The sequence below is a fragment of the Piliocolobus tephrosceles genome, chromosome 5, assembly GCF_002776525.5.
Source record: "Piliocolobus tephrosceles isolate RC106 chromosome 5, ASM277652v3, whole genome shotgun sequence".
Taxonomy (NCBI): domain Eukaryota; kingdom Metazoa; phylum Chordata; class Mammalia; order Primates; family Cercopithecidae; genus Piliocolobus; species Piliocolobus tephrosceles.
In genome coordinates, this window is record NC_045438.1 from 155,171,574 (window position 1) to 155,196,687 (window position 25,114).

General features: G+C 42.9%; 1 protein-coding gene across 8 annotated transcripts in view; it reads right to left on the reverse strand.

Moving 5' to 3' along the window:
• Window positions 1-25,114, reverse strand: part of PHACTR1 (phosphatase and actin regulator 1) — a 571,629-nt gene that overhangs the window by 85,808 nt on the left and 460,707 nt on the right. For 4 of the 8 annotated variants that reach the window (XM_023185352.1, XM_023185357.1, XM_023185351.2 and 1 more), the window contains 2 exons: window positions 17,250-17,417; window positions 14,950-15,156 (listed from right to left, as the gene is read on the reverse strand). In XM_023185352.1, the coding sequence (XP_023041120.1) occupies window positions 14,950-15,156; window positions 17,250-17,417 (375 nt within the window). The remainder of the gene's footprint in view (window positions 1-14,949; window positions 15,157-17,249; window positions 17,418-25,114) is intronic. The other 4 variants (XM_023185354.2, XM_031935689.1, XM_023185360.2 and 1 more) reach the window with 1 other exon arrangement.

Here is a 25,114-nt window from a genome sequence, read left to right on the forward strand (position 1 = left end):
GGGTCACTGGGATAATTTCCAGACTCTATTTCTATGCCCCCAACATGTAAAAAGTAAAAGACCAATTTTCCCTAAACCAATTTACTAAAAGCCAATTTGCCTAAAATCTATTAACCTAATGATTATCTTGTCCACATTTAGAATGTGCAGTTAAAGGATACTTCTTAAACCAATTTGTCTAATGGCACTTCCAATCGAGTTTTACAAAAATCATTTGTCATTGAGCCTTTTGTAAATGATAAGATGTCTAAAATCCTTGTGGGTGAATTTTTCTATTTTATTTCTATCTATAGAAATAAAATCTTTTATTCTATTTCTATCTATATCTTGTCTAAACTTTAAGGATGTTTTAGACAAGCTTGCATAAAGAGCCTTTCTTCAAAATTTTGTGTCAAGCAATAAGTACTTCATCAAGTGATTAGCTTTTCCTACATATTGATTCAATGCATTTAGGTTCTTCTGCCTTCTTTCTGATGTTTTATGTACCCTGTGTGCACTCTGTACATTTACTAAACAAACCAAGAAATATATCCCTAGTACCCATTTCTGTTTAGTGAGGCTATTACATTTTTATAATGAGGATGACAAAGGGAATTGGGTAAATCAGGATTCTACTGCATGGCACCCACTTTTCAGGATGTCAATTTTTTTTTTTTTTTTTTTGAGATCAAATCTCACTTTATCACCCAGGCTGGAGTGCAGTGGTGTGATCTTGGCTCATTGCAACCTCCACCTCCCGGGTTCAAGCAATTCTGCTTCAGCCTCCTGAGTAGCTGGGATTATAGGCGCACACCACCATGCCTGGCTAATTTTTTGTATTTTTAGTAGAGATGAGGTTTCACCATGTTGGCCTGGCTGGTCTCAAACTCCTGACCTCATGATCTACCCGCCTTGGCCTCCCAAAGTGGTGGGATTACAGGCGTGAGCCACTGCGCCCAGCAGCCAACTTCTTAAAGTAGCGTTTCGTCAGTCTCATTAGGGAAGCTTGGGAGAGGCAGATTTCTGGGCCTCACCTTCAGAGTTCAGATTCAATAAGGCCACAGTGGTGCCCAGGAATCTGCTTTATAAACAAACTCCCAGATCACTCTGATCTACCTGGATGGAAATGACACTTGGTGCTGCAAGTCCTTATTGGGCAGAGAGGCATAAAATCATTACCAAAATTTGTTGGGCTAAAAAGTATAAGATACACTATAAAATCATGCACCGATTCAGTTCTGTTGGCTTCAGCAAATTGCTTAATCTTTTTGATATTCAGTTTTCCAATCTGTGAAATAATGCGTTATGGCAAGGTTGTCCAACTGGCAGCATGCATGCAACCCAGGGCGGCCTTGAATGTGGCCCGACACAAATTCGTAAACTTTCTTAAAACATGATGAGATTTATGCGTGAATCTTTTTTCTTTTCTTTCCTTTTCTTCTTTCTTTCTTTTTGCTTATCAGGTATCATTAATGTTTGTATTTTCTGTGTAGCCCAAGACAATTCTTCTTCCTCCAGTGTGGCCCAGGGAAGCCAAAAGGTTGGACACCCCTGTGTTACAGGACAATTGTAAAATTAAATAAAGTACATAAACTGTGTGGCATAGCGTCTGACACTCCAGACACTCCAAACAGCCATTCCACAGAGAGTAACTGTAATTCTTGATGCTGTCACCATCCTCATTATTAATTGCCTCCTTCAGGAAGCCCATCCTCCCGAGGCTGGCTGAGGCGCCTGCCCACAGGACCCCCAAAGCCTCATGCTTCCCTGTGTCACAGCATTGCCTCTTGAGTCAATTCAATCCCTTTCATTTTTCTTAACTTGTTGCTGATTTTTCCTTGCAAGAGGTATGTGTGATGTAATAATTATTAAATTTCACTGAGCGTGGCTGCTTCCTCCCATTTTACCTGTTAGAATGGACTGAGCCTAGTGCATAGTAGATGCCCAATAAACACTTATCTTTTCATCATGTCTTCAGGGCAATGGGAAAAGGTGGAAATCAGTGACTGGTTTCTGCTATATTAAGGGTCTGCTAGTCAAAGTGTGGTTCCTGGACTAGCAGGAGCCACATGGCCTGGAACCTTATCAGAAATGCAGATGCTCAGGGCCCAGCCCAGATACTCTGACAAGATCCCCAGGGGACACTGATCTATCAAGTCTGAGAAGCACCCCTGAAAGAGGCATTCCTTTCTGAAGAGGCTACTCCCTCCATAGGCAAAATGACAAATGCCTAGAGCCTTCTAGAGGAGGAGCTTCATCCCAGCACTGCTCTGGGAGGGCTGGGATGGAGGTGCAGAGGCTTCTGCTGTGGGCCGAGGGCAGAATGTCCTGGTGAAACCACCACTGGCTTAGAACTCAGAAGAGCTGGGGTTTAAGTACAGCTCCAACACCAAGAAACTTTGTTACTCTTCCTAAGACATTTAGCTTTCCTGAGCCTCGGTTTTCTCATCTGTAGAAAGGGAGTATTGTCCACAGTATAGATCTGTAAGGAGAAGTAAATAGATTAATAACTACACGCTCCATGTAAGGTGCTGAGGGGAACTTAGGGTTGAAATCTAGCTTGAGGCCTGCCCTGGCACGGGGCTGAGTCACTCTAGAGGAAGTGGCATCCACTACAGGGCACTTGTTCTAATTTTACAAAGTCTTCATAAAGGTTAGCATAAGGCCTGAGAATACCCCGGTACTCCTTGATGCACCACAGGAGTTCAACAAATGTAGTCTTGATTCTGAGACAAACATCATAATACATTCCCCACCTCTGCCATAGGTTGCTTGGAGGGTCAGACAGGATCACGTGAACATGCTTTGTAAATTGCAAAGTACCTTATATAGCTGCAGTGTTGCTAATAGGGCTTTCACCACACTTCTGAAAATCCACCTATCCTGATGCTTTCCAGCCTGGGGTGGGAAGGTAGAAGCCAAAAAAACAACTGAGTGTTTAATATGTGGTGGCAGTATCATAAGGAGGCAGCGGAAAAAAGCAGAGGTGATTGGAAAGTGAATCAATGGTAGAGCAGAGAGGCTTGCAAAGGACTACCATGGCGGTTCTCCATGCTTGCAACAAAACACCACCACAAAACGCTCCAGGAGAGGTTTCTAGATTTCAGTGTATTTTTCTGATGCACACTGCACTACATCAGTATTGAAAACTAGTGAATGGGGCTGGGTGCAGTGGGTCAAGCCTGTAATCCCAGTACTCTGGGAGGCTGAGGCAGGCAGATCACGAGGTCAGGAGTTCGAGACCAGCCTGACCAACATGGTGAAACCTTGTCTCTAAAAAAAGTACAAAAATTAGCTGGGCGCAGTGGCGCATGCCTGTAGTCCCAGCTACTTGGGAGGCTGAGGCAGGAGAATCGCTTGAACCCAGGAAGCGGAGGTTGCAGTGAGGCAAGATTGTACCACTGCACTCCACCCTGGGCAACAGAGTGAGACTCTGTCTCAAAAAAAAAAAAAAAAGAAATAAAAACTAGTGGATGACCTAGGAGTCTGAAAACCTGCATGCTTTGCTTTTAACTACCTGAGGAAGACATCTAACCTTCCTGGGATTTAGTCTCTTTACCGCTAAATAGCCTGGGATAAAAATGCCTCTTTTCCCTTGATAGCACCTCACTGAATAAATGGTTTTGCATCTATCAGATGCATGATATTTATTAATTGTTGGAGTACATGCACTACCTCTTGCCTTTCTAATTATGATGGTGGCTGCTCCTGCCAGGACACACACAGAACTCTCTGCTTGCTGACTTATTTCTGCAGCCAGACTGATTGAGATGCAGTGTATTCATAAAACTGTCTCTGTTGATGGAGTGGAAGCAGCAAAAATGACCAGTTGCAGAGAACAAGGAAAATAAACCCAAACCGTGAATGTCACAGAACCATAAAACCCAAGAGGGCTGTATTTCCAAACATGACACAGCCCTGGCTTATGACTTCAGACAAGGAAAGAAAAAGCAAAGATGACTTCTAAAGTCGGTCCTCGTGCCGTATGGCTGTGGCCTACACATGGAATAAGTGTGGGCTAAATAAATACACCTCTAGCCTCTCTTCTTACCATCACAAATGAACCTTCTTTTTTTTTTTTTAAATTGAGATGGTGTCTCTCTCTGTTGTCCAGGCTGGAGTGCAGTAGTGTGATCTCCGCTCACTGCAACCTCCGCCTTCTGGGTTCAAGCAATTCTCATGCTTCAGCCTCCTGAGTAGCTGGGATTACAGGCGCTTGCCACCACACCCAGCTAATTTTTGTATTTACAGTAGAGATGGGTTTTCACTATGTTGACAAGGCTGGTCGCCAACTCCTGACCTCAGGTGATCCACTCATTTCAGCCTCCCGAAGTGCTGGGATTACAGGCATGAGCCACCACGCCCAGCCACAGATGAATTTTTTAATCAGCACCTGCTGTAGAGGCCCATTTGTAACTGCTGCTGTATCGATGGTTACTTGTCAATGAGCACAACACTTAGTGCCTAATGAATAAACGTGTTGCAAGATTTTCTCAGTCATTTGCCAACTGATTGCAGTGAGTTGGAATTACTTCTCTCCTTTAATTACTTAACCTTAGATATAGGTACTGCACCTGAAGATATAAAGGGCCTGTTGGCAGTATATTTGGAACAGAAATGAGAGTCCAGCATCACTAATCTGCTAAATCAGATTCCCCTTGGCTGCAAAAAAGAGCTCAATAGGAGCGCCATCAGGTCCTTCAGAACACCAGGCCTGCCTAGGGATGATCACGTTGCCTGGCGTTTTGCCTTGGTCAAAGGCAAAATGTGCTGACTGACCCCTTGTGGTGAGAGAGATGATGTCGAGGGAAACAAGAGTAATGAAACAATGTTCTTTTTGTGAAATGTCCCAAACCTGGCTTTCCCTTCCAAGCCAGGTCAGCACGTGAAAACCGCAGCAGACGCCTGGTCTTTGTGAGGACCGCCCTCAGATCTGGAATCCTGACCTCAAGGGCCATGATAACATACACAACCCTGGCACCCTCAGCTGACTTAGTTTCAGAGCCACTTTCCACAAAGAAACATTAATTTTTTAAAAAACATTTTTACTAGGCAAATAATAATTGTAGATATTTGTGGGATGACATTTTGATACATATTTGTAAAGTGGGATGATTAAATCAGGCTAATTAACAAATCCATCACCTTACACACTTACCAAATTTTGGCAGTGAAAACATCTAAAATCTTCTTAGCAATTTTGAAATATTCAATGCATTATTAAACGTACCCTGGGAAGATGGCCATGAGTAGCGAAGGACTAGAGATGAGAGTCACTTATTCTTCAATAAAATTACACATTATTAATTGCCAGGGAACTGCTCTCTTTTCTTTTTTCTTTTTTTTTTTTTGAGACGGAGTCTCGCTCTGTCACCAGGCTGGAGTGCAGTGGTGTGATCTCGGCTCACTGCAACCTACACCTCCTGAGTTCAAGCAATTCTCCTGCCTCAGCCTCCTGAGTAGCTGAGACTACAGGCATGCGCCACCATGCCCAGCTAATTTTTGTATTTTTAGTAGAGATGGGGTTTCACTACGCTGGCCAGGAAGGTCTCGATCTCTGGACCTCATGATCCGCCCACCTCGGCCTTCCAAAGTGCTGGATTACAGGTGTGAGCCACTGCGCCCCGCCCAGGGAACTGCTCTCAAAGAGTCAAAATGTCCTTCTAATCATGGCACAAACACCTGTTGAGAGGATCCGTAAGTATTTTATGAGAAATAATAAATCACCTATATAAAAGCACATCATATTGTTTATGTCTGCAGCCATGAACTGGTGCTGCTGCTCCTAGGGAGACCGGAAGAGAAGAGTGCCCTTCAGTTGATCACTGTGCTGTTGAACCTGGGCCTTCTGCAGGACAGGTATAAAGGAGGGTGAGACGTGCAGAGACGGAGAGATGAAAGGAGCATTCATGGCCGGGCGTGGTGGCTCAAGCCTGTAATCCCAGCACTTTGGGAGGCCGAGGCGGGTGGATCACGAGGTCAGGAGATCGAGACCATTCCGGCTAACACAGTGAAACTCCGTCTCTACTAAAAAATAAAAAAAAAGAAAATTAGCCGGGCGGGGTGGCAGGCGCCTGTAGTCCCAGCTACTTGGGAGGCTGAGGCAGGAGAATGGCGTGAACCCAGGAGGCGGAGCTTGCAGTGAGCTGAGATCCGGCCACTGCACTCCAGCCCAGGCAACAGAGCAAGACTCCGTCTCAAAAAAAAAAAAGGAGCATTCATTCATCCAAGAGGACAGGGAATCGAATCAGTCACCACGTCATCAGGGTGAGCATCGCCACATTCATCTGCTCTCAAAACAGGCAAAACAGGAGCTACATAGATGAAGTTTGAAAGTAAACTGAGATCATATAAAAGAAAATACTGAGCTGGGTGTGGCAGATCTCACCTGTAGTCCCAGTTACTTGGGAGGTTGAGGCAGGAAGATTGCTTGGGCCCAGGAGTTGGAGATCAGCCTGGGCAACATGGTGAGACTTTGTCTCTAAAAATGTTTTAAAACTTAGCCGGGAGTAGTGGTGCATGCCTATAGTCCCAGCTACTTGGGAGGCTGAGGTGTGGTGGTCGCTTGAGCCAGAAATTTGAGGATGCAGTGAGCTATGATTGTGCCACTGCACTCCAAGCTGGACAACATAGTGAGACTGCATCTCAACATACACTCCCCCGAACCATATATATATATACAGAGCTATTAAGAAGTAGAATATTCATGGTGATGGTGTAAGTTCAAGGTAGATCCATAAATACTTTAAAGGAAAAACAAGGATGGCTGCAGCTCATCTCTTACCTTGCATCTCTTGGATGCAGGATGATATTTGTTCACTGCTGGAGGTCACACTCGTATGTTTTGCATTTACAATGATGTTAATGGCTGGTCTGTCTGTAGTTGGTGTGTGTAAGAACATGCCTGTTTCCTTTCAAAATTCTTAGTGCACGGCCTGAGACCTAGGGCTGGACCATGAGTTTGACCAATATGGGTGACTGTCATATTCTAACTGCTACTCTTAGAAGGGGTTGCTTTTACATCTAGGTTATCACTTTTCCTTCAAACACTACAGAACACAGGGGAATAGGTTTCATTTACGGCAGAACTTAGAACCGGAGAACATTTTGTTAACTACCCTAAAATGCAAGTATTCTGCTATGAAGATACAGGCAAAAGACCATCAAACTCCTCCTTCAGCAGCAAGGCTTCTCTCCCTGCAGTAGCTAAGGACTCAGCAGGGAACACATCAGATTAAATCCCTGCCCTCATGAAACTGACCCCTGGGATGTTTAGAAAAAATCCAAGAGGAAGGAAGCTTGGTGCCCTTTGCAATTTCATGTTGATGTTGGATATGCCCCAGTTAATTATACATCCAGTTATAAATCCCTCCAACAGCATTACTGTCCATCTTATTCACAGGAACATTGAGGAGACATGCTTGGCTGAAATCAAGCAATTGCTGCTAAAAAGTGCACAAAAGATGCTCACTTCCTCCTACAAAGTTATATCCTTCCTCCTGGCATTCACGACTCTCCACAGTTTCACCAGTGTCCACTTTTCAGCCCGTTTTCCTTACTACACCACAAGAATCCTACATCCCTGCTGACTTGACTATTTGCTATTTCTTGAACATAATGAGCCTTGTACCCATGTCCCTGTGTGTCTTTTGTGTCTTGTTTAAAAACAACCTCCTCCTCCAATCCTACCTGTCAAAATCCTACTCATCTTTAAGGCTTGTCTTAAATAAATCCTCCTCAGTAATGCTTTTTCTTGATTCCTCCCAAAGGATTTGACCTCTTATACTTGAATTTCTTTAGAGCCATGTTTACATCTCCTCCTATTAAACACTTTCTGTAGCTTATCACAGCCTGCAGCTCCTCCCGCTGATGGCCTTAACCATTTTTGTACATTGTATGAGGGCTGGCAGAGCACCTTGCACATAGCAGGCACTGAAAACACAAGCGCCGAGAGAATTAAATCTCCAACCTAACAGTGCTAAAAAAAAAAAAAAAAAAAAAAAAAGACAGGTATTTTGCTACGATCTTTGCCCAGGTTATAGAAATCAGAGCAGAAAGCATCCTTTAAAAAATGTTTTTATCAACAGATAGTCCTTGTATGCACTACAGAAAAAAACTTCTGCATTTTGAGAATAGAAACAAGACTGGAAAAACATGGAGAAATGGGTAGAAAAGTGAGTATATAAAGTAAATGTAGCTAACTCCCCCATTCTTTCTGTGTTGTTTCCATTTTTTATTTTTTGTATGAGTTTTGACATCTTAAAAACCTTTCTGGCTGGGGAGACTGTCCCTTCTGGGGCTGGCCAATTCTCAGAGTTAGCAAGGGCCAAGCCAGGAGCAGCCCTTTGATATGCAAACGAACCAGTCCAGAGCCAGACTTCCTCTATCAGGCCTGTCCACCCCAGGATGCATTATTCCTCTGCCTTAATCATCCCATGGCCAGGTACCTGGCAACTAGTATAGCTTAGAGCCTGCTGACATTATGCAAACTAGCCATTCCTAAAGTGTTCAGTCTGCCCTGCTTTGCCTTTCTGCAGAAATCCCAATAACGGCTCTGGCCTCAGCTTTCCCTCTCCTTGCTTTCTGCCTCCTGACCACCCTGAGGCTTCCCCATGCACCCTGTGTGGTGAGCTGTTTCTCCCGTCTCTAGGGCCTGTGATTATAATAAACCTTATGGCTGCACTTGACTGACCATCTCATAAAGAACACAGAACACCTTCAACGTATCAGTTACCAAGAGAGTGTAAACTTTAAACCTCTGAGACTTCTATGCAAACTTCATTTTTTTCCATTTAAAGGCATAAAGTCCAAGTTCACAGTGGTCTAATCTTTGGTTTTATTGCGCTGGGATTACTGGGAAGGAAGGCAGGGGCAGAGGCAGAAGTAGCCAGGTGGTTCTGGAGGGTTGGAGAGGAGGACGTGGAGGGTGGGGAATGTGGGGATCAATGGGAGTGAGAGAGCATCAGAGAAAAACAGAGACACATAGTGAGATTACGCAGCAGCATGTGACTGTAGAACAGTGAAAATGCCCACAAAACTAGAGAGATGGCTGTAACCAGGAATATTGGTCAAGCATGGAGAGAGGATCCTCATTACACAGGTACACATGCTCGGGCGGAAAATGATACAGGGCATGGACACCATTTGTCAGGCAAAGTTGTGGTAGCAAATACTTTGGTAACATTGAAATGAGCAGACAACTAAGCTCTGAGAATTTATTAAGTTTCCTTGTGTTTTGAATTCTAACCACTGTGCAAATAAGTCCTGAGTAGGTGTGTATTATCACTTGTTTTTAAGGATAAGCCTCAGTTTCCTTTCTTTGCTGAAGTGTCAGTAATCTCTAATGTGGTCAGATGCTTCCCACGTGGTTTGCCCTGCCTCCTGACTCTTACACAAACTGTCTCCTTTGGGTCTGTTCTTTGAAACCCGACCCAACTGAACTCAGATCCTCCTCTTTATAACCAAGTGCCTTGAGTATATGACTAATTTTTGAAGAACTAGATAATTTTTGTCCTTGAGTCATGCTGTTGTGTACCCCCACCCCCTAAATTCATCTGTTGAAACCCTCACCCTCAATGTGACTGTATTTGGAGTAAGGAAGTAATCAAGGTCAAATGAGGTCATGAAGATGGAACCCTAATATGATAAGATTAATGTCCTTATAAGAAGAGACATGAGGCCGGGCTTGGTGGCTCAAGCCTGTAATCCCAGCATTTTGGGAGGCTGAGGCGGGCAGAACACTTCAGGCCAGGAGTTCAAGACCAGCCTGGCCAACATGGTGGAATCCCACCTCTATTAAAAAAAGATACGAAAATTAGCTGAGCGTGGTGGCACAAGCCTGTAATCCCAGCTACTCGGGAGGCTGAGGCAGGAGAATCGCTTGAACCCAGGAGGCAGAGATTGCAGTCAGCCGAAATCATGCCACTGCACTCCAGCCTGGGTGAGCAGAAACTGTTAAAAAAAAAAAAAAGAAGAAGAAGAAGAAGAGATATCAGAGATCTCTTTCTCTCTCCCTGTTATGTGAGAACATGCGAGAAGGCAGCTGTCTGCAGACAGCAAAAGAGATGTCACTAGAAACCGAATCCTACGGACCTTGATCTTGGACTTTCCAGCCTCCAGAACTAAGAAAAATACATTTCTGCTGTGTAAACTACCCAATCTACATTCTTTTGTTGTGGCAGCCCAAGCAGAATAATACAACTTATAAAAACAAAGGAGCAGATTTTCTAACTTCTTAAGCAGATTAAAACATACAAAGCTAAAACACAAAGAAAGCTGATTTTTTTTTAAGATTTGGGAATAGGCTGTGTAAAGTGGCTCATTCCTGTAATCCCAGCACTTTGGGAGGCAGAGGTGGGCGGATCACTTGAGCCCAGGAGTTCCAGACCAGCCTGGGCAACTTGGTGAAATTCCTTCTCTACAAAAAATACAAAAATTAGCCAGGCGTGGTGGCATGTGTCTGTAGTTCTAGCTACTCAGGAGGCTGAGGTGGGAGGATCACTTGTGCCTGGGAGGTGGAGGCTGCAGTGAGCTGTGATTGTGCTACTGTACTCTAGACTGGAAGACACAATGAGACCCTGTCTCAAAAACAGAAAAGAAAAAAAAAGGGGGGGGGGGCGGGGAAAGGGAATCTTGGTGGAGACAGTATAAACAAATGGTTATAAATGAGGATTCTGGAGTCAAACAAAATAGGTTCATGCTGATCTGTCACTTACTAGCTCAGTAACTATGACTAAGTCCTTTAATTTCTCCAAATTTCACGTTCATCTGTGAAAAGAGGTAATAATGATAACAGTATCAAAGAGTATGTGGTAGAGTTCTCAAAAAAGGCTAACTGCCATTATTATTACCCAAATGTGAACATCTGACTGTGAAGTCCAACTGAATTGATTTATCCTTCATTCAACTAGCATGCCGGGGCACCTGCCACAGGTACCTTATGCAGAAGGCATAGGTTATTCATGCGGCATTGAACATCTGACTTCTGAAGCCAGGATGCCACGGGTAAGTGATCCATGATGACTTAGAGAGGTAGGAGACAGTGGCTTTTGCCTTCCTCACCCTTTTGGGGTCATCCATCACTGCAAGGATTCCAAGAAGGATGCATTTCACTTCAGATCACATTCATTACACGACAAGCTCTGTAGGACACTGTACTTCTGGAAACAAAGGAAATGGATGCCCAACAACTCCTGGCCCCGTATCACATGCTGTTGCATGGCGGATGTTGGAGGAGGTGAGATGGAAGGAGATGTTAACAAGAAACGAAGCAAGACAGGGAGAGTGAGATAACTTCTCTCTGCCTGGCTGATGAACAGAACGAATTTGTAAGACAAATACTCTCCAAATTAATTACGTGTTCCCGATAAAGTGGAAGCAAATGCCACAGTAGAGGTATTTCTGCATGACTTTCTCTGGCCGTGAACTTGGAAGCAGTTCCAGTTCAGGCTCGCATTTCCTCCAGCATTCTACCAGACCATTAGCCACTGTCACTCCCCATTAGTCACGCTTGGTGTCTTTCAATTGTCCTGTGTTTCCTTTCAAACATGTCAACAGAGCAGCAGACACTGAGGACAGACTAAAACTCATAAGTCTCAATTTACAGTTCTAGAATTCTTAGTTTATTAATTCCCTCTGACATGGCCCAGATGTCTTCAGAGCAATTAGTAACAGAACAGGGTTAATGTAGCTACCTCATGGTGCTGCAGATTCATTATGACTGATTGCTCACTTATAAAAATTAAGCAAGTCTAAATGAGTTTAAGCCCAAAAGGATAGCGCTAGATTTAAAGTGTACGGATTTCTCTACCTGTCTTGCTTTATCATGTTTAAGAGGTTACCAGGTACTACAGAGTAAGGATATTAGCTTCTTGTGTATTTTTATTCATTTGGTCCAGGCTGTGTAGAGGTGAAGTATATAGATAATAGAGTCTACTCTCAGGAAAGGACTAGGGAAGCCAGAGAGAAGGGGTCAATTGAGATATCTTCGGTCTCTCACATGTAAAGAACCCTGCAGATACCAGGCTACCTGAGGTCCTGGGCTCATAGATGAAACTCAAGTTTGCCTCCATTAATGAGATAACTAGATAAATCAGAGGTGTTGTTAGTTAAGAAATTCTGCTGACTCTTCTTTTTACAATGTCATATCTACTGGTCTGTTCTCTCTCTTCTCACTGATAATCAGTCAGATGCTTGTTAGCTCATATTTCAACGATTGGAGAAGCCACTACAATATTCTCCCTGGCTCAGATCAGTCCATTTAACTGATCTGACTTTGGAGTATGTGGCCCAGAGCTGGCCTCGGTGGTGGCTTCTCTGATAGGCCTTTAACCTTTCTGCTCATTCTACAGGGTGATCCAAGAAGATCTTTTAAAGGTTAGTTTTCATCAAATCACTCCCTTGCTCAAAAACCTCCAAAGTCTTTTCACTGCGTAGGGATTAAAATCTAAATCTTTTTATGCCTTTTTCTAGTGAGTCCCATCTCTCAGTATACCTCAGAATGAAGCTTCCATCCCTGTTCAGCCAACTCTTCAATGATCCAAAATGTTGCCACCTCTGAGGCTTTGTCTAGGGTCTTCTTTCCTGGAATACTCTTCCCTCACTTTCTATAAATGTCATTCATGCTTGAAAAGTCAGTTCAAGCTTCAGACTTCTCTTTATCAGACTGCATTGAACTGCAAGTGTTACTGCTAACAGTAGTTATGTTAGTACTCTCTATGTATATATATGCATTCATCAAACCAGGGGTCCCCAGCCACCAGGGCCATGAACCTGTACTGGTCTGTGGCCTATTAGGAACTGGGCTGCACAGCAGGAGGTAAGGGGCAGGTGAGTGAGTGAAGCTTCATTTGTATTTACAGCCACTCCCCATTGTTCACCATTACCTCCTGAGCTCTGCCCCCTGTCCAATCAGCCGCAGTGGTAGATGAGCGCGAACCCTATTGTGAACTGCGCATGTGAGGAATCCAGGTTGCATGCTCCTTATGAAAATCTACTGCTTGACGATCTGTCACTGTCTCCCACCACCCTTACATGGGACTGTCTAGTTGCAGGAAAACAAGCTCAGGGCTCCCACAGATTCTATATTATGGTGAACTGTATAATGATTTAATTATATATTACAATGTAATAATAATAGAAATAAAGTGCACAACAAATGTAATGCACTTGAATCATCCCGAACTAATCTCTCCCACTCCACCTCCGGTTGGTAGAAAAATGGTCTTCCACGAAACTGGTCCTTGGTGCCACAAAGGTTGGGGACAGCTGCATTACACTGTTATATATTCCTATCCACTTTGATACTTATCACAGCATTCCGCCTATTGTAGATATGCTGAATAAATATGTATTAATGTAGGGGTTTATTTTGTACAATGTTTAATCGTTCTTAAGGGAAATTTGGTATCAAAGCCTTAAAGGGTGCATAATCTTTGACTCAACAGTTCTTATTTTAGAAACAAATTAAAGAAAACTCAGAACAGATTATGAAGATATATGCAGGCTGTTGCAGTTGTTTGCTGTTGTGGTTTAACAATGAGGAAGACGGAAAAGCCTTAAGGGGGTCAGTCAAGTAAACCCTGATCCATCCAAGCAGCTAATAAAGTCACGTCGTGGAATACTTACTAACGTGAAAATCACTTTACAACATATCATCAAGTGCAAAAAGCAGGTGACAAAACAATACGTACAGCAACATTCAATTTTTATTCAATAGACAGACAGATGGACAGTGGATATTGCCTAGAAGCAGATCTATGGGACCTCTTCTCCTGTGTAGTTTTCTGTGAATTTCAATTTTTGGACACCGGACTAAAGTGTTATTGATATGTTAGATGGTTCTGTTAGATGGAAATTTGCTTTTTCAAGCCGTACACATCTGACATGGATGGACATATACATTAATAGATTAGTTTGACATGAGCCCATGTCTAAGATGGACTCTCATAGATAGAACACAGTATCACGTGAAAGACAGCCTGCTATGGAAACAACATTAGCCAAACTCGGAGTCGAGAAACATAGCATCGATTGTGCCTCTATTACAGAATTCCTGTCAGCCCTGGAAGTCACTTATTTTTCTTGAACCTCAGTGTTTCTCCTATAAGATAGGTGAATATTTTTCCCTAATTCCACCCCCATTACATGTTACCAAATGGTATAGTGATGACCTAGGTATTATTTGTCAAAATACCGAACACTTTTTAAAAAGGCAGTCAGTCAGCATCAGGTGAAACTATTATCAAAGTTGGAGAAATGACCCTCTGAAATCTTTTAATCTCTGATTATACCACAGCCTTAAATCACACAGTGGTATCTAATTCATGTGCTAAAGTGCAGTGAAGTACAATTTCACTGAGTGCTCAATTTAATACCTGTGGATACATTCATTAAGTAAACACTTCAAAAACACTGCAAAGTATGCGTGCAACCATTTTAGGACAACATTGCTAAGCTTACTCTTCTTTTAAAAGTATTTACCACATAATTTGCAGATTGTCTTTTTTTTTTTTTCCCTAAGAGAACACAACTGACATGAATTTTAATAGGAGAAATACACTGGGCTTCAGGTCAATAACTTAAAGACAAAAAATTTAAAACCTTGACAAACTCATATGAAGAAGGCACTATTCTTCATCTTTGCAAAAATGTTGACATTGAATCAACTTCACCTAGATGAGCAAACAATCTTGAAATAGTCACTTAAATACAATGTACACATTTACAGATACACATGACTGAAAGCTCTTGGCATATGGCTGGCAGGTGGATATCAAATGCTGCTTGACACAAAAACACAAACCCTGGTCATGACTGCAGATATCCAGACACACACAGAAACACCCAAACATCCCACAGGGCAACCTCCCCAGAGAGCTGCCTTCAGGCCTCAGTTAAAAGAACAAGAGAAAAAGAAAATCCCTTGAAGGGAAGGAGGGACTGCTTGCCCCAAAAGACGTCTGCACTCACCTGTTAAGTGGTTGGCAATCCTGGTAGTGGGTTTGGGAGGCAGGGCCGGGGGCTGCTTGAGAAGGGGCAGCTGCTTCACTGGGGTCTCTTCATGGTCTCCAGGGAAAGCAGCAGGTTTTTTGGGGGGCAGTAGCAGGACTGGTTTGGCTGAAGGATCTTGGGACAGGAGGACTCCAGATTCACTGGCAGAGGGACTCTCTTCAGACACTGAGGGGACAACCACATGATACACAGGAGACATTACACAAACGCAGTGCAGGTGGGGCCAGCGGAGAACACAGGACAGGGACTCGGGTTGGCAACACAGCAGAGCACTGATGCTTCAGGCCGCCACGCATGTGTAGAGAGCTACAGCAAGGACACCAGAATCCCAGTGAAGCAGGAGGGACAGATAGAGGAGGCAGAGGAAAAGAGAGGGTGGAGGCAGGAAGAGCAACAAGGAGAAAGAGGAGGATGTTTTCTCCAACCATTAAACACTTCACCATTTCAAACTCAGCATTGGTCATACAAATCCTGTGCACGCTCGAAGATGTGACTCATGGAGCATAGTAGGAATCACCAGGGTGGCCAGTGCAGAAGGCCCATGGTGCAGAGCCCCTCTTAACCAAACCAGAACTGAATGCCAGCACCCTCGCTGGGGCCTGCTTGCCCTTTGCTGAGGGGCAAGAGGGAGTGGGTTCAAACAAGTGGAGGGGCTCAGTTTTGTCCACTGGATCTGCTCTGTCTCTGCTCTCAGATCTGCAACACTGGGTACAGATGACAGCCTGGAATGCTGACACCACACAGGCTGCATCCCCAGGCGCTGGACGGCTGCTCCTCCAGGTTCTGGAGTGCCCGGTGCTGAGCAGCAGCCTCTCAGCCCAAATTCTATAGTTTTAGCAACAGCATCCTGCCCCTGCCAGCTCCTGTAAACTTTGACGAGGCAAAGCACGCTTTAAGTCAACCTTTTAATCTTCCACTTTCGTCTTTCTTCTTGCTCACCACAACTATAGTTTTCTTTTGACAATTCCTCCATTTCTCTTCGCACTGCATTGGACCCGCCTCTCCCTTTCCTTCATGGGGGAACCCCTGACTGGCTTTCATGAAGAGCTGTCATTGGGTGGTGGCACACACCTTCCTACCATGCAGGTAGCTTGGCTGATGACAGAGTGAAACTCTGTGATTCTGCTGGAATGACGGAGTTTTACTATAAAAATCAAATCTATCTGACTTCAGGGTCACAAGGAAGTCTGGATTATTTTTTAGAATGCACTGCTTTCACTGGGAAACCCTCCCTGGGGTAGGAGGGTGTAACTCCGCTGCATCTCCTCTCACCTCCCGCCACAGCCTCAGTGAGAAAGCCTGTAAGGGACTCCTCCCCTCCCCAACCTCCTTCCTCCTCCCTGATCAGGTGTTCTGTGCAGCACCAAAGCCCTGCACAAAAGCCTCATGAGCACTATATTCTCCTGTCTTGGGGACACTATTATTATCAATGTGGCACACAGTGATGGAGCAATGACTCACCAGGTCCCACGGCGAAGCATGGGAATTCACCCTGTGAAAGCCCATCCCTCCCACCCTCCCACGTGACTGCCTGTGGATGTGGATTTTGCACATGATGGGGAGAAAGGCCTTCTACCTATATGCTGGATATTGCAAGAGGTTCCTCCTCCCAGACTCATCTCCTGACAACAAGTACCACAGCTCCCTAGCTGTCAGGAGGGACCTATTTTGGGGCAAATTAGGACCACTCTGCAAACCTTCTGAGAAAATGAGTATTAGCCACTCAGCCACCTTTGGACCAAAGAAGGAGATGACAGTCACATGGCGTCAAAAATCAGCTATCGGCAGGATACACAATTCAATCAGTACATTCTATACAATTTACTTGACAATTAAATTAATGGACTATATCCAGTAAATTGATACAAGTATTATCTGGCATACTGGGATGAAGACTAAAGGACCTTTCAAACAGAAGAATTAGATATGTATCATATAGAAATGTAGGATTCCTCAGCTTTATCTTAACAGAGATGAGTGTTAAAAACAAAATAATAATATTTTAAATCATTAATGTTACAAAAATAAGCCACATCTTCTTTAAAGAGATGAAGGTAATAGTTTTTTAAACACTGTAGAATAATAAGCGTAAATATATTCCATTTTAAAAAATACTCAGTATGTACTAAAAGCTAATCTGTGTTACTAAATTTCCAGACCCTTATGCTCAGGATAGCCCAAAATAGAATTCCAAGTCCAGCCAGGCCAAAGATCCCTGGTGTCTGGGACCTGCTCTACAATCCTGCCAGGGGCATTACCTGGCCCATCCATGATGTCTGACGGTTGGAGCACCTCATATGAGCAGGGATCCCGGGGCATTGGGACTGGCTCCATTTCGGACAGCGCAGGCAGAGACAGCTGGCTGGAGCTCAGGGACTGCCCATTTTCCAGGGAGTCCTCTTCGTTGGATATGGAAAGTTCCCCATCTGTCACAGAGAAAAGGAGATTGCAGAGTTAGACAATGTCCGCCTCTCAAGAAGGAGTGACACTTACTGCCTGCTGAGTCTAGATGCTGCTGAACAATCTCTATCAAGGTCAGCCTCTAAAACCTACATCTGTTCTTTTGCTTTTAAGACATTTATTTGATCGTTAGAGATATGTTGTCTAATCATCAGGGCAACAATTTCCAATGGTCTTCAGCATTTTGCCTGTTTTCTTTCTGTCTTTCTAACCTGAATCCATCACATTTTCTACGTTTTTTTTTTTTTTGGTTTTTGTTTTTTTTGAGACAGAGTTTCACTCTTACTGCCCAGGCTGGAATGCAATGGCATGATCTTGGCTCACCGCAACCTTTGCCTCCCAGATTCAAGCGATTCTCCTGCCTCAGCCTCCTGAGTAGCTGGGATTACAGGCGTGCGCCACCACACCCGGCTAATCTTGTATCTTTAGTAGAGACGAGGTTTCTCTATGTTGGTCAGGCTGGTCTCAAACTCCCCACTTCAGGTGATCCGCCCCCCTGGGCTTCCCAAAGTGCTGGGATTACAGGCCTGAGCCACCGTGCCTGGCCATTTTCTATGTATTTTTAAAAATAAAAAGTAAATTAACAATTTTTTTCTCATAATTTCTAAAAACTTGGGAAAAAACTCAGCAGGCCTCAGGGATTGGAAGACCAGGATTGGGAATTCCTACTTTAGGGAGCAAAGGGCTTCACGTCACTCAACAGGCACCGAGGTCCTAGGAAAAACTCATCCCATCTTCTGTTTGCTTCCACCCTCATCCAATTTCTCTACTTGGGTAAAGGATTAGGACAGCTCTCATCTGCACCTAACAGGCTGCAGCCACCCAGGAATGCTGGGAAGTGCCAGAATTCTCCCAGCATCGACCACCAATCATGCCGCGTAGTGCAGACTTTGATGTTGCTTAAAGCTCAGCAAAACAAGGACCATGGTGCAGGATCAAAGGCTCCCATACAATGGCCATTTGTCAAATCAAAATTCCCCCTGTGTGAATTCATCCTAGCCCAGGGGAGTCTTAGATAACTAGACATTAAAGTCAAATTAATTCTTAAAGAGGACTGAAAGCTGTTCCATCGAGATGAATAAACACCAGATGAAAGACTAAGTTCTGCCGAGTCAGAAACACAGAAAGCAGCAGAGCAATTACCTGACTTAAAACCAGAAGCAAGATGACGACTCGTAGAAAAGAAACAGTGAAGTGACTCCAAGGTGACTCTTGGGTAAATAATCCTTTCCTTTTGCTATGTTCCACCTCTAGTTTAATTTTATATATCAGTGATCTACAGTGGCACAGAATCCCTCCATGGCCCACCCCCCATTAGAGTCGGTCCAGTGAATATCTGTTTAACAGAGTAATCAACAAATCAAAAGGCCTGAAATAGCATATGATTCAAGGGCATATGGTGTTTGACCTGAATCTTCTATAAGCATAGAAAAAATATAATGAATGCCAAAAAAAAAAAAAAAAATCATCTGAAGCTGACAGTGTAAAAGCACCAGCATTTGAAGAGTGTGTGTGTGTTTTTATTCTTTTTTAAATTCAGCTTTTTTCTATGCCCAAAATGGTAGTAAAAGTTATTATAATTGGGATCAATAATATGATGATTACTCATTAATAAGAAAGCAAAAGCAGTGTAGACTGTAAGCCCATGCAATGGAAACCACACAGATGAACTGGAAGTCTTTGGGATGGGAAGGGCTAAGCGTCAGTATGTTGCTATCCCACCATGGATGCTCCCCAGTCTTCTTAACATGCCTTTAGGTAGCATGTTCAAACAGATGCCATGGGAAGTAGCTCTGTTTCAATTTCCCAGTTGGTAGAATAATGATGCAGCTGCCATTCAGCCTAACACATCTCTAGGAAACCACTTTGATTCTTGATGTTCCGAGTATAATAAAAGTCCTGGATGAGACAACCAGAGGAGACAGAGGTCTCAGGGCTCTTGCCAAGTTCTGCTTCTTTGGGAGAAGGATGCAATCGAATGATTGCCATACATTTTAATAGTTAAAAGTACCATAGAAGCAACATTAGAAAAAAGAGATGCAACTGCAGTCGGATGACTGTCTCCATGAATCCTGGCCTTTGCTGGTAACAGAGAAGCAATATTGCTCGCTCCTCTTGGGACATATTAACTCTTGAAAAATTGGGCTCTCTATAGATTAAAAGTAATTTTGCCAAATCACAAAGGCCCAAACCACTTTGGAGAGGAAATAATCTTGGGAATTCCATTGTTATAATTGCTAAATATACATTTCCTTTGAAAAAGTAAAAATGGGAGAAGGTGTAAGACACTGATCATATCACCACCCTACGTAACAGAAACAGTTTCCTCTTTTTGCACATATTTTTCAAGATTGTAATCCTACTGTAGGCCAAATTTTGTGTCTTTCTTCCCCCATTCTATTATAAACAGAACGATCATCTTAATGATTCTACTGGATGATTATGTATCGATATTTACTTGGCTAGCTCCCATTTGGTTGGCCACAAAGGGATAGATTTATGCTATTATGAAAAAAATGCAATGAGGACCATCATCCTACATACAATTTTTCTGCAATTAGAATTCTCCCCGATTAGGATAAATTCCAGTAAATGAAATTTTCATGTATTACTATTCCAATGTCAAGTGACACATACATGGATCTTGTGAAATTGTTTTATTAAAGGATTTTCCAATTTACACAATTAGAAGAAATGTACAGACCATACACATCGTTTAGCTTTTGGCGATTTCTTCAACATTAATATTGACAACCATGTTCTCTCTCTCTCTCTCTGTCTCTCTACCTATCTACTTACCTACCTACCTATCAACCACCCATCCATCCATATATGTATATATGTAGCTAGTAGAAATAAATGAAAATCATTCAATAAGTACAAATTCATTATTAATATCATTTATGACCAAGGTGGGTAGCAACAAAAGTAAAAACTATTTGACTTGGATTTATTTAAGGATGGTATAATACTGCCACTTTTAAGTAATATTTTAAATTTTTTATTATGACATTTTCAAACACACATACACACACACACACACACACACACGAAACATTAATGTAATGGACCGTATATACCCGTCATTAAGCTAAGGAATGATCTGAGAATTCCTAATGCTTGGTAATCCCAAGTGTTATGAATTTGAAGACTAGTCTCTCCATGCTAGTATTTATCAGTACTGGGTTTGTTGTTGTTGTTGCTGTTTGTTTGAGACAGGGTCTCACTCTGTTGCCCAGGCTGGAGTGCAGTGGCATGAACATGGCTCACTGCAGCTTCCATCTCTCAGGCTCCAGTGATGCTCTCACCTCAGCCCCCAGAATAGCTGGGACCACAGGCCCACACCACCATGCCCCACTAATTTTTATATTTTTTGTAGAGACAGGGTTTCGCCATGTTGCCCAGCCTGGTCTGGAACTCCTGGACTCAAGCGATGCACCCAACTCGGCCTCCCAAAATGCTGGGATTACAGGTGTGAGCCACTGTGTCCAGCCTACCGATAATGTTTATTAGCATCTTTACCAGCATTAAAAAATTCACATTATTAAAAAAAACTTCCCCAGAAAGAATGTAACTTGCCCGACTAAGGTGAGGCTTAGGCATTTTCTGTATCCCCATCTAGCTAGGTCATCACCATCTTGTTAGTGTGGATGAGACAGTGTTCACTGAGTGTTGGAAATTATGCTGATGTTTTACATAACCTTCTAAAGTTATCTGTGATAATGGCTTTGAAAAATGGTACACAATAACCTCCAATCATGAGCTGCTTCCTACTAGAATTAGTAAAATGCACACAGCAAAGAAAGAAGGCAGGGCAAGACATGGGTTAAGGTCGTGGTTCTCAAACTGTAGCTGGCATAGCAACCCGCTGGAAGCTATTAAAACACAGATTGCTGGGCTCCACCCCCAGAGTTTCTGACCCAGTAGTTTCTGGCTGAGACTCAAGAATGTGCACCTCTAACAAATCCTTGGGTGATGTTAGTGCTCCTTTTGTTGGTCAGGGTTCCACACTTTCAGAAAACACTGAATTAAGGATAAAGAGTCAAGGAGCCAAGAGAAACTGCAATGTAATTGTGCCTCATCCTGATGAGGTTTAGGGCAGGAAATGCTGGCTGTGTGGCTAACATGGGACAGAGAGCATGAGGAAGCAGGAGGTTGCACCGTCTAACTGTGGATCATGAATATGAATTTGGCACAAAGGACAATGGGGCTGGAGAGAGAAGTGGAAGAGAAAAATGTGTTTCAGAGGCAGACATGTCTAACAAGGTAGACGCAGGTTACAGAAGCAGCGGAGAATAGTATGCAGACGTCAGTGTAGGTCAATGTCGTAAATTTTAAATCATGAGACATAGAAAGCAATGGATCTAAGATACAGAACTGGCCGCCAAGATTGTGCCAGCCTTACTCTCCTCTTCTGGTGAAGCATAAGAAACAAAGATGTTAGGAGAGTCAAAGTTAACACCAAATCAGAGAGAGTGAATAAAATCTTTCAATAGACAAACATCTGTTGATGACAACATGCATCATCTATCAGAAACCTCCAACCCCCCACAACGACCTCACGGAGAAGCCAGAGGTTTGCTGTTAGCTCATTATGATACTCATAGAAACCCAGTAGGCTGCCGCCAGGGCCCTGGAGCTTACCCACACCCCAGCCTGCCTCTCCTCCCATAAGTGAGGCATGAGTCAAACACCTCAAATGGATCTTGTCCAAGTGGCTTAAAAGAATGATTTGCTGCTACGTTATTGTTCTTTGTTTTGCTTTAGGGACACTCCCTGGTTTTGGGGTGATCAATATCAACTTCTGCTCAATTACATTTTCTCAAAGCTCATGGTTAACTGAAGTTGTTTTTTATAGATGACTGTCACTATGGAGAATGGGTGACAGGAATTCTTTCAGGCTCTCATGGGTACCTATGTAACAAAAGTTTCTATTTAAAAATAGATATAAAAATCTGATACATATATATATATATATATATATATACATACACACACACACATATACACATACATATATGTGTGTGCATGTCTGTGTGTGTGTGTGTGTGTGTAGATATATATATATATAGAGAGAGAGAGAGAGCAAGAGAGAGAAATTAGACACATAGACAGACAGTGTCTCGCTCTCAGGATCTTGCTCCATCACCCAGGCTGGAGTGCAGACTCTACCTTCTAGGTTCAAGTGATCCTCCCACTTCAGCCTCCCAAGTAGCTGGGACTACAGGTGCACACTACCATGCCTGGCTAATTTTTTTTTTTCTTTGGTAGAGATGGGTTCTTGCTATATTGCCAAGGCTGGTCTTGAACTCCTGGGCTCAAGTGATCCTCCTGCCTCGGTCTCCCAAAGTGCTGAAATTACAGGCATGAGCCACCATATCTGGTAAAATATTGTATGAAGGAAGGATATTTTGTTCTGAAAAGGCTCACGGTTCAGGACCCTCTGGAGTTTAGGATTTTTAAAAGTGTCAACTCTAATTCTCAAAAACAAAAGTACATTAATAAATATAAGCTCACCACTAAATCTGATTTTCTATGATATGAATTATGGTTTATATTTTTAAAAACCCATGTTTAAAATGTATCTCTAGTGAGCTAAGAAATCCTTATTTAATAAATAACCATTGAATATGACTATGAAGAATTGCTTTATATCTATATGTTGAACCAAGATGGTGATACATTTCATACAGATCCAAAAACTAAAAATAAAACTTTAAAACCAGAATAAAAAAGGAGGAAAAATAGAATAGTAGAAACAAATATTTATTTATTTATGTATTCAGGTTGTTCAAGAGGGAAGCCAGATGGATAGTTCTGACTTCCTCATAAAACTTTTTGATTTTCAATTTGCAAAAGGAAATGCTGTACACCAGATAGAAGAACAAAAGCAGCACAATGGAAACACATGTGCTACACAGAACTAATAAAAGAACAAACTCTTCCAAGTAGTAACAGTATTTGTACTGGTAAATAAAAAATCAAGTCCCAGGTGCTACTTGTAAAGTGCAAAACCTTGCTAGGAATTAGAGAAATGCAGATGAAATGACCATGTGACTGATGTGGATGCACGAAATTGTGTTTGAAATAATGTCAAGTACAAAAGCAGGAATGGAGGACAGTATGCACATGTGGATTACAATGACCTGAAAATGAAATATGTGTGCAGGTTGGCAAAGCTCTGAAGTGAATCTGGCATGATATAGAACTTAATGATCATTCACTTTTTTTCCCCCTGCAAGATGCTTACATTTATTTTTAAAAATACAAAAAAAATTGCATGCTGCCATGTTACGTTAAAACAATAATAGTTTGGTTAGAGGGGAAACCCATTCCTCATTCCTCTGGTTTCTATTCGGAGACATTTTCCCCACGGCTCCTGATGCCTGCTTACCCTCTTGCCCCTCTCCACTGCTGCCTCTTGCTGGGTATAAGCACTGGCCCCTGTGTCTCCACTGTAGGAGCCAATCCATACTTTCCCTCCTGCCCTGGACCCGTGTTGATTCCAGATTCAGACTTTCCCAGTTGGGGGGCTGATTCGAGGTCAAGGCTGGGGAAGGAGCATGATCAGACCCATCAATGACTTCTTCCAGCTCAGCTTTTGCCAGTGATAAAGGAGATCCCCTACTTTGATCTCCCATTTGTCTCATTTCTCACATGGCTCAGAAACTCAGAGACAGAAGAAGAGTGCTAATAGAGGGCCCCTCAAATCCTTAACAGTCTGGAGACTCAAGGGAAGAGAACGCTTTTTCCACCTCAGGTAAAAAGAAATCGAAGGAGGCATTGACAGGTGACAGAAAGGATGGTGTTAAAACCATGCTCTCCTGGGGGGCCTGCTAACCTCAGTTAACAGAGGTGTGCTGGTGAGCACCTCTAATTTATTCTCAGGAGAGACAGGTGGGGTGAAGTGCAGCTGCAGTGGAAAGGAGCCCTGACTCAGAGCACAGGGAGAGCCCTGTTATCATCCTGGCCATCACTAGGTTGCAACAAGCCACGTAACTTCTGGGAACCTTACTGTCTGCTCCTTGAAAAGAAAAGGACTGTGTTGGATGATGCCTGACTTCCTTGCAGATCAAAGTGTTCTCTGCATGAGGGCTGGAAGAGACCAGAAAAAGCGCCCCCACCCAAACTTGCAAATCATCCTGAAATATCAGATGAGATGACACAGTACAACATGTTATATTCAGGTTTTCTTTTTCTTGTCTGACATACTGTTTAGACCTATTACAGCAAGAACTAGAAAGTAAATGAATGAATTTCTGCTTTATTGTTGGCTAAATAAAATTTTTACATTTTTACTTTTTAAAGACTTGTAAGTAAAGTTTTCACATAGATCTAGAAATCTGTGCTCTGCATAACAAGCCTCTGTACACAGTAGAGAGACAGGGAGGAAGAAATGAAAGGAGAAAGAAACATTGCTGGAGCATATTTGGTGTCCAGCATCATGTTGGACTTTTTATATATGATAGTAATAAAAACGACCTCTGAAATAATATTTCAGAGAACTTACTATGTGCCAGGCTGTGTTCCTTCCTTCCTTCCTTCCACCCATCCATCCTATGAAGTTAGTACCAAAATCACTCTTATTGTTTAAAGTGAACATTAGAAAGTTAAATAACTGGTGTGAAGTCCCTAGTTCAGTAGATGCTGAGCTAGTACTATA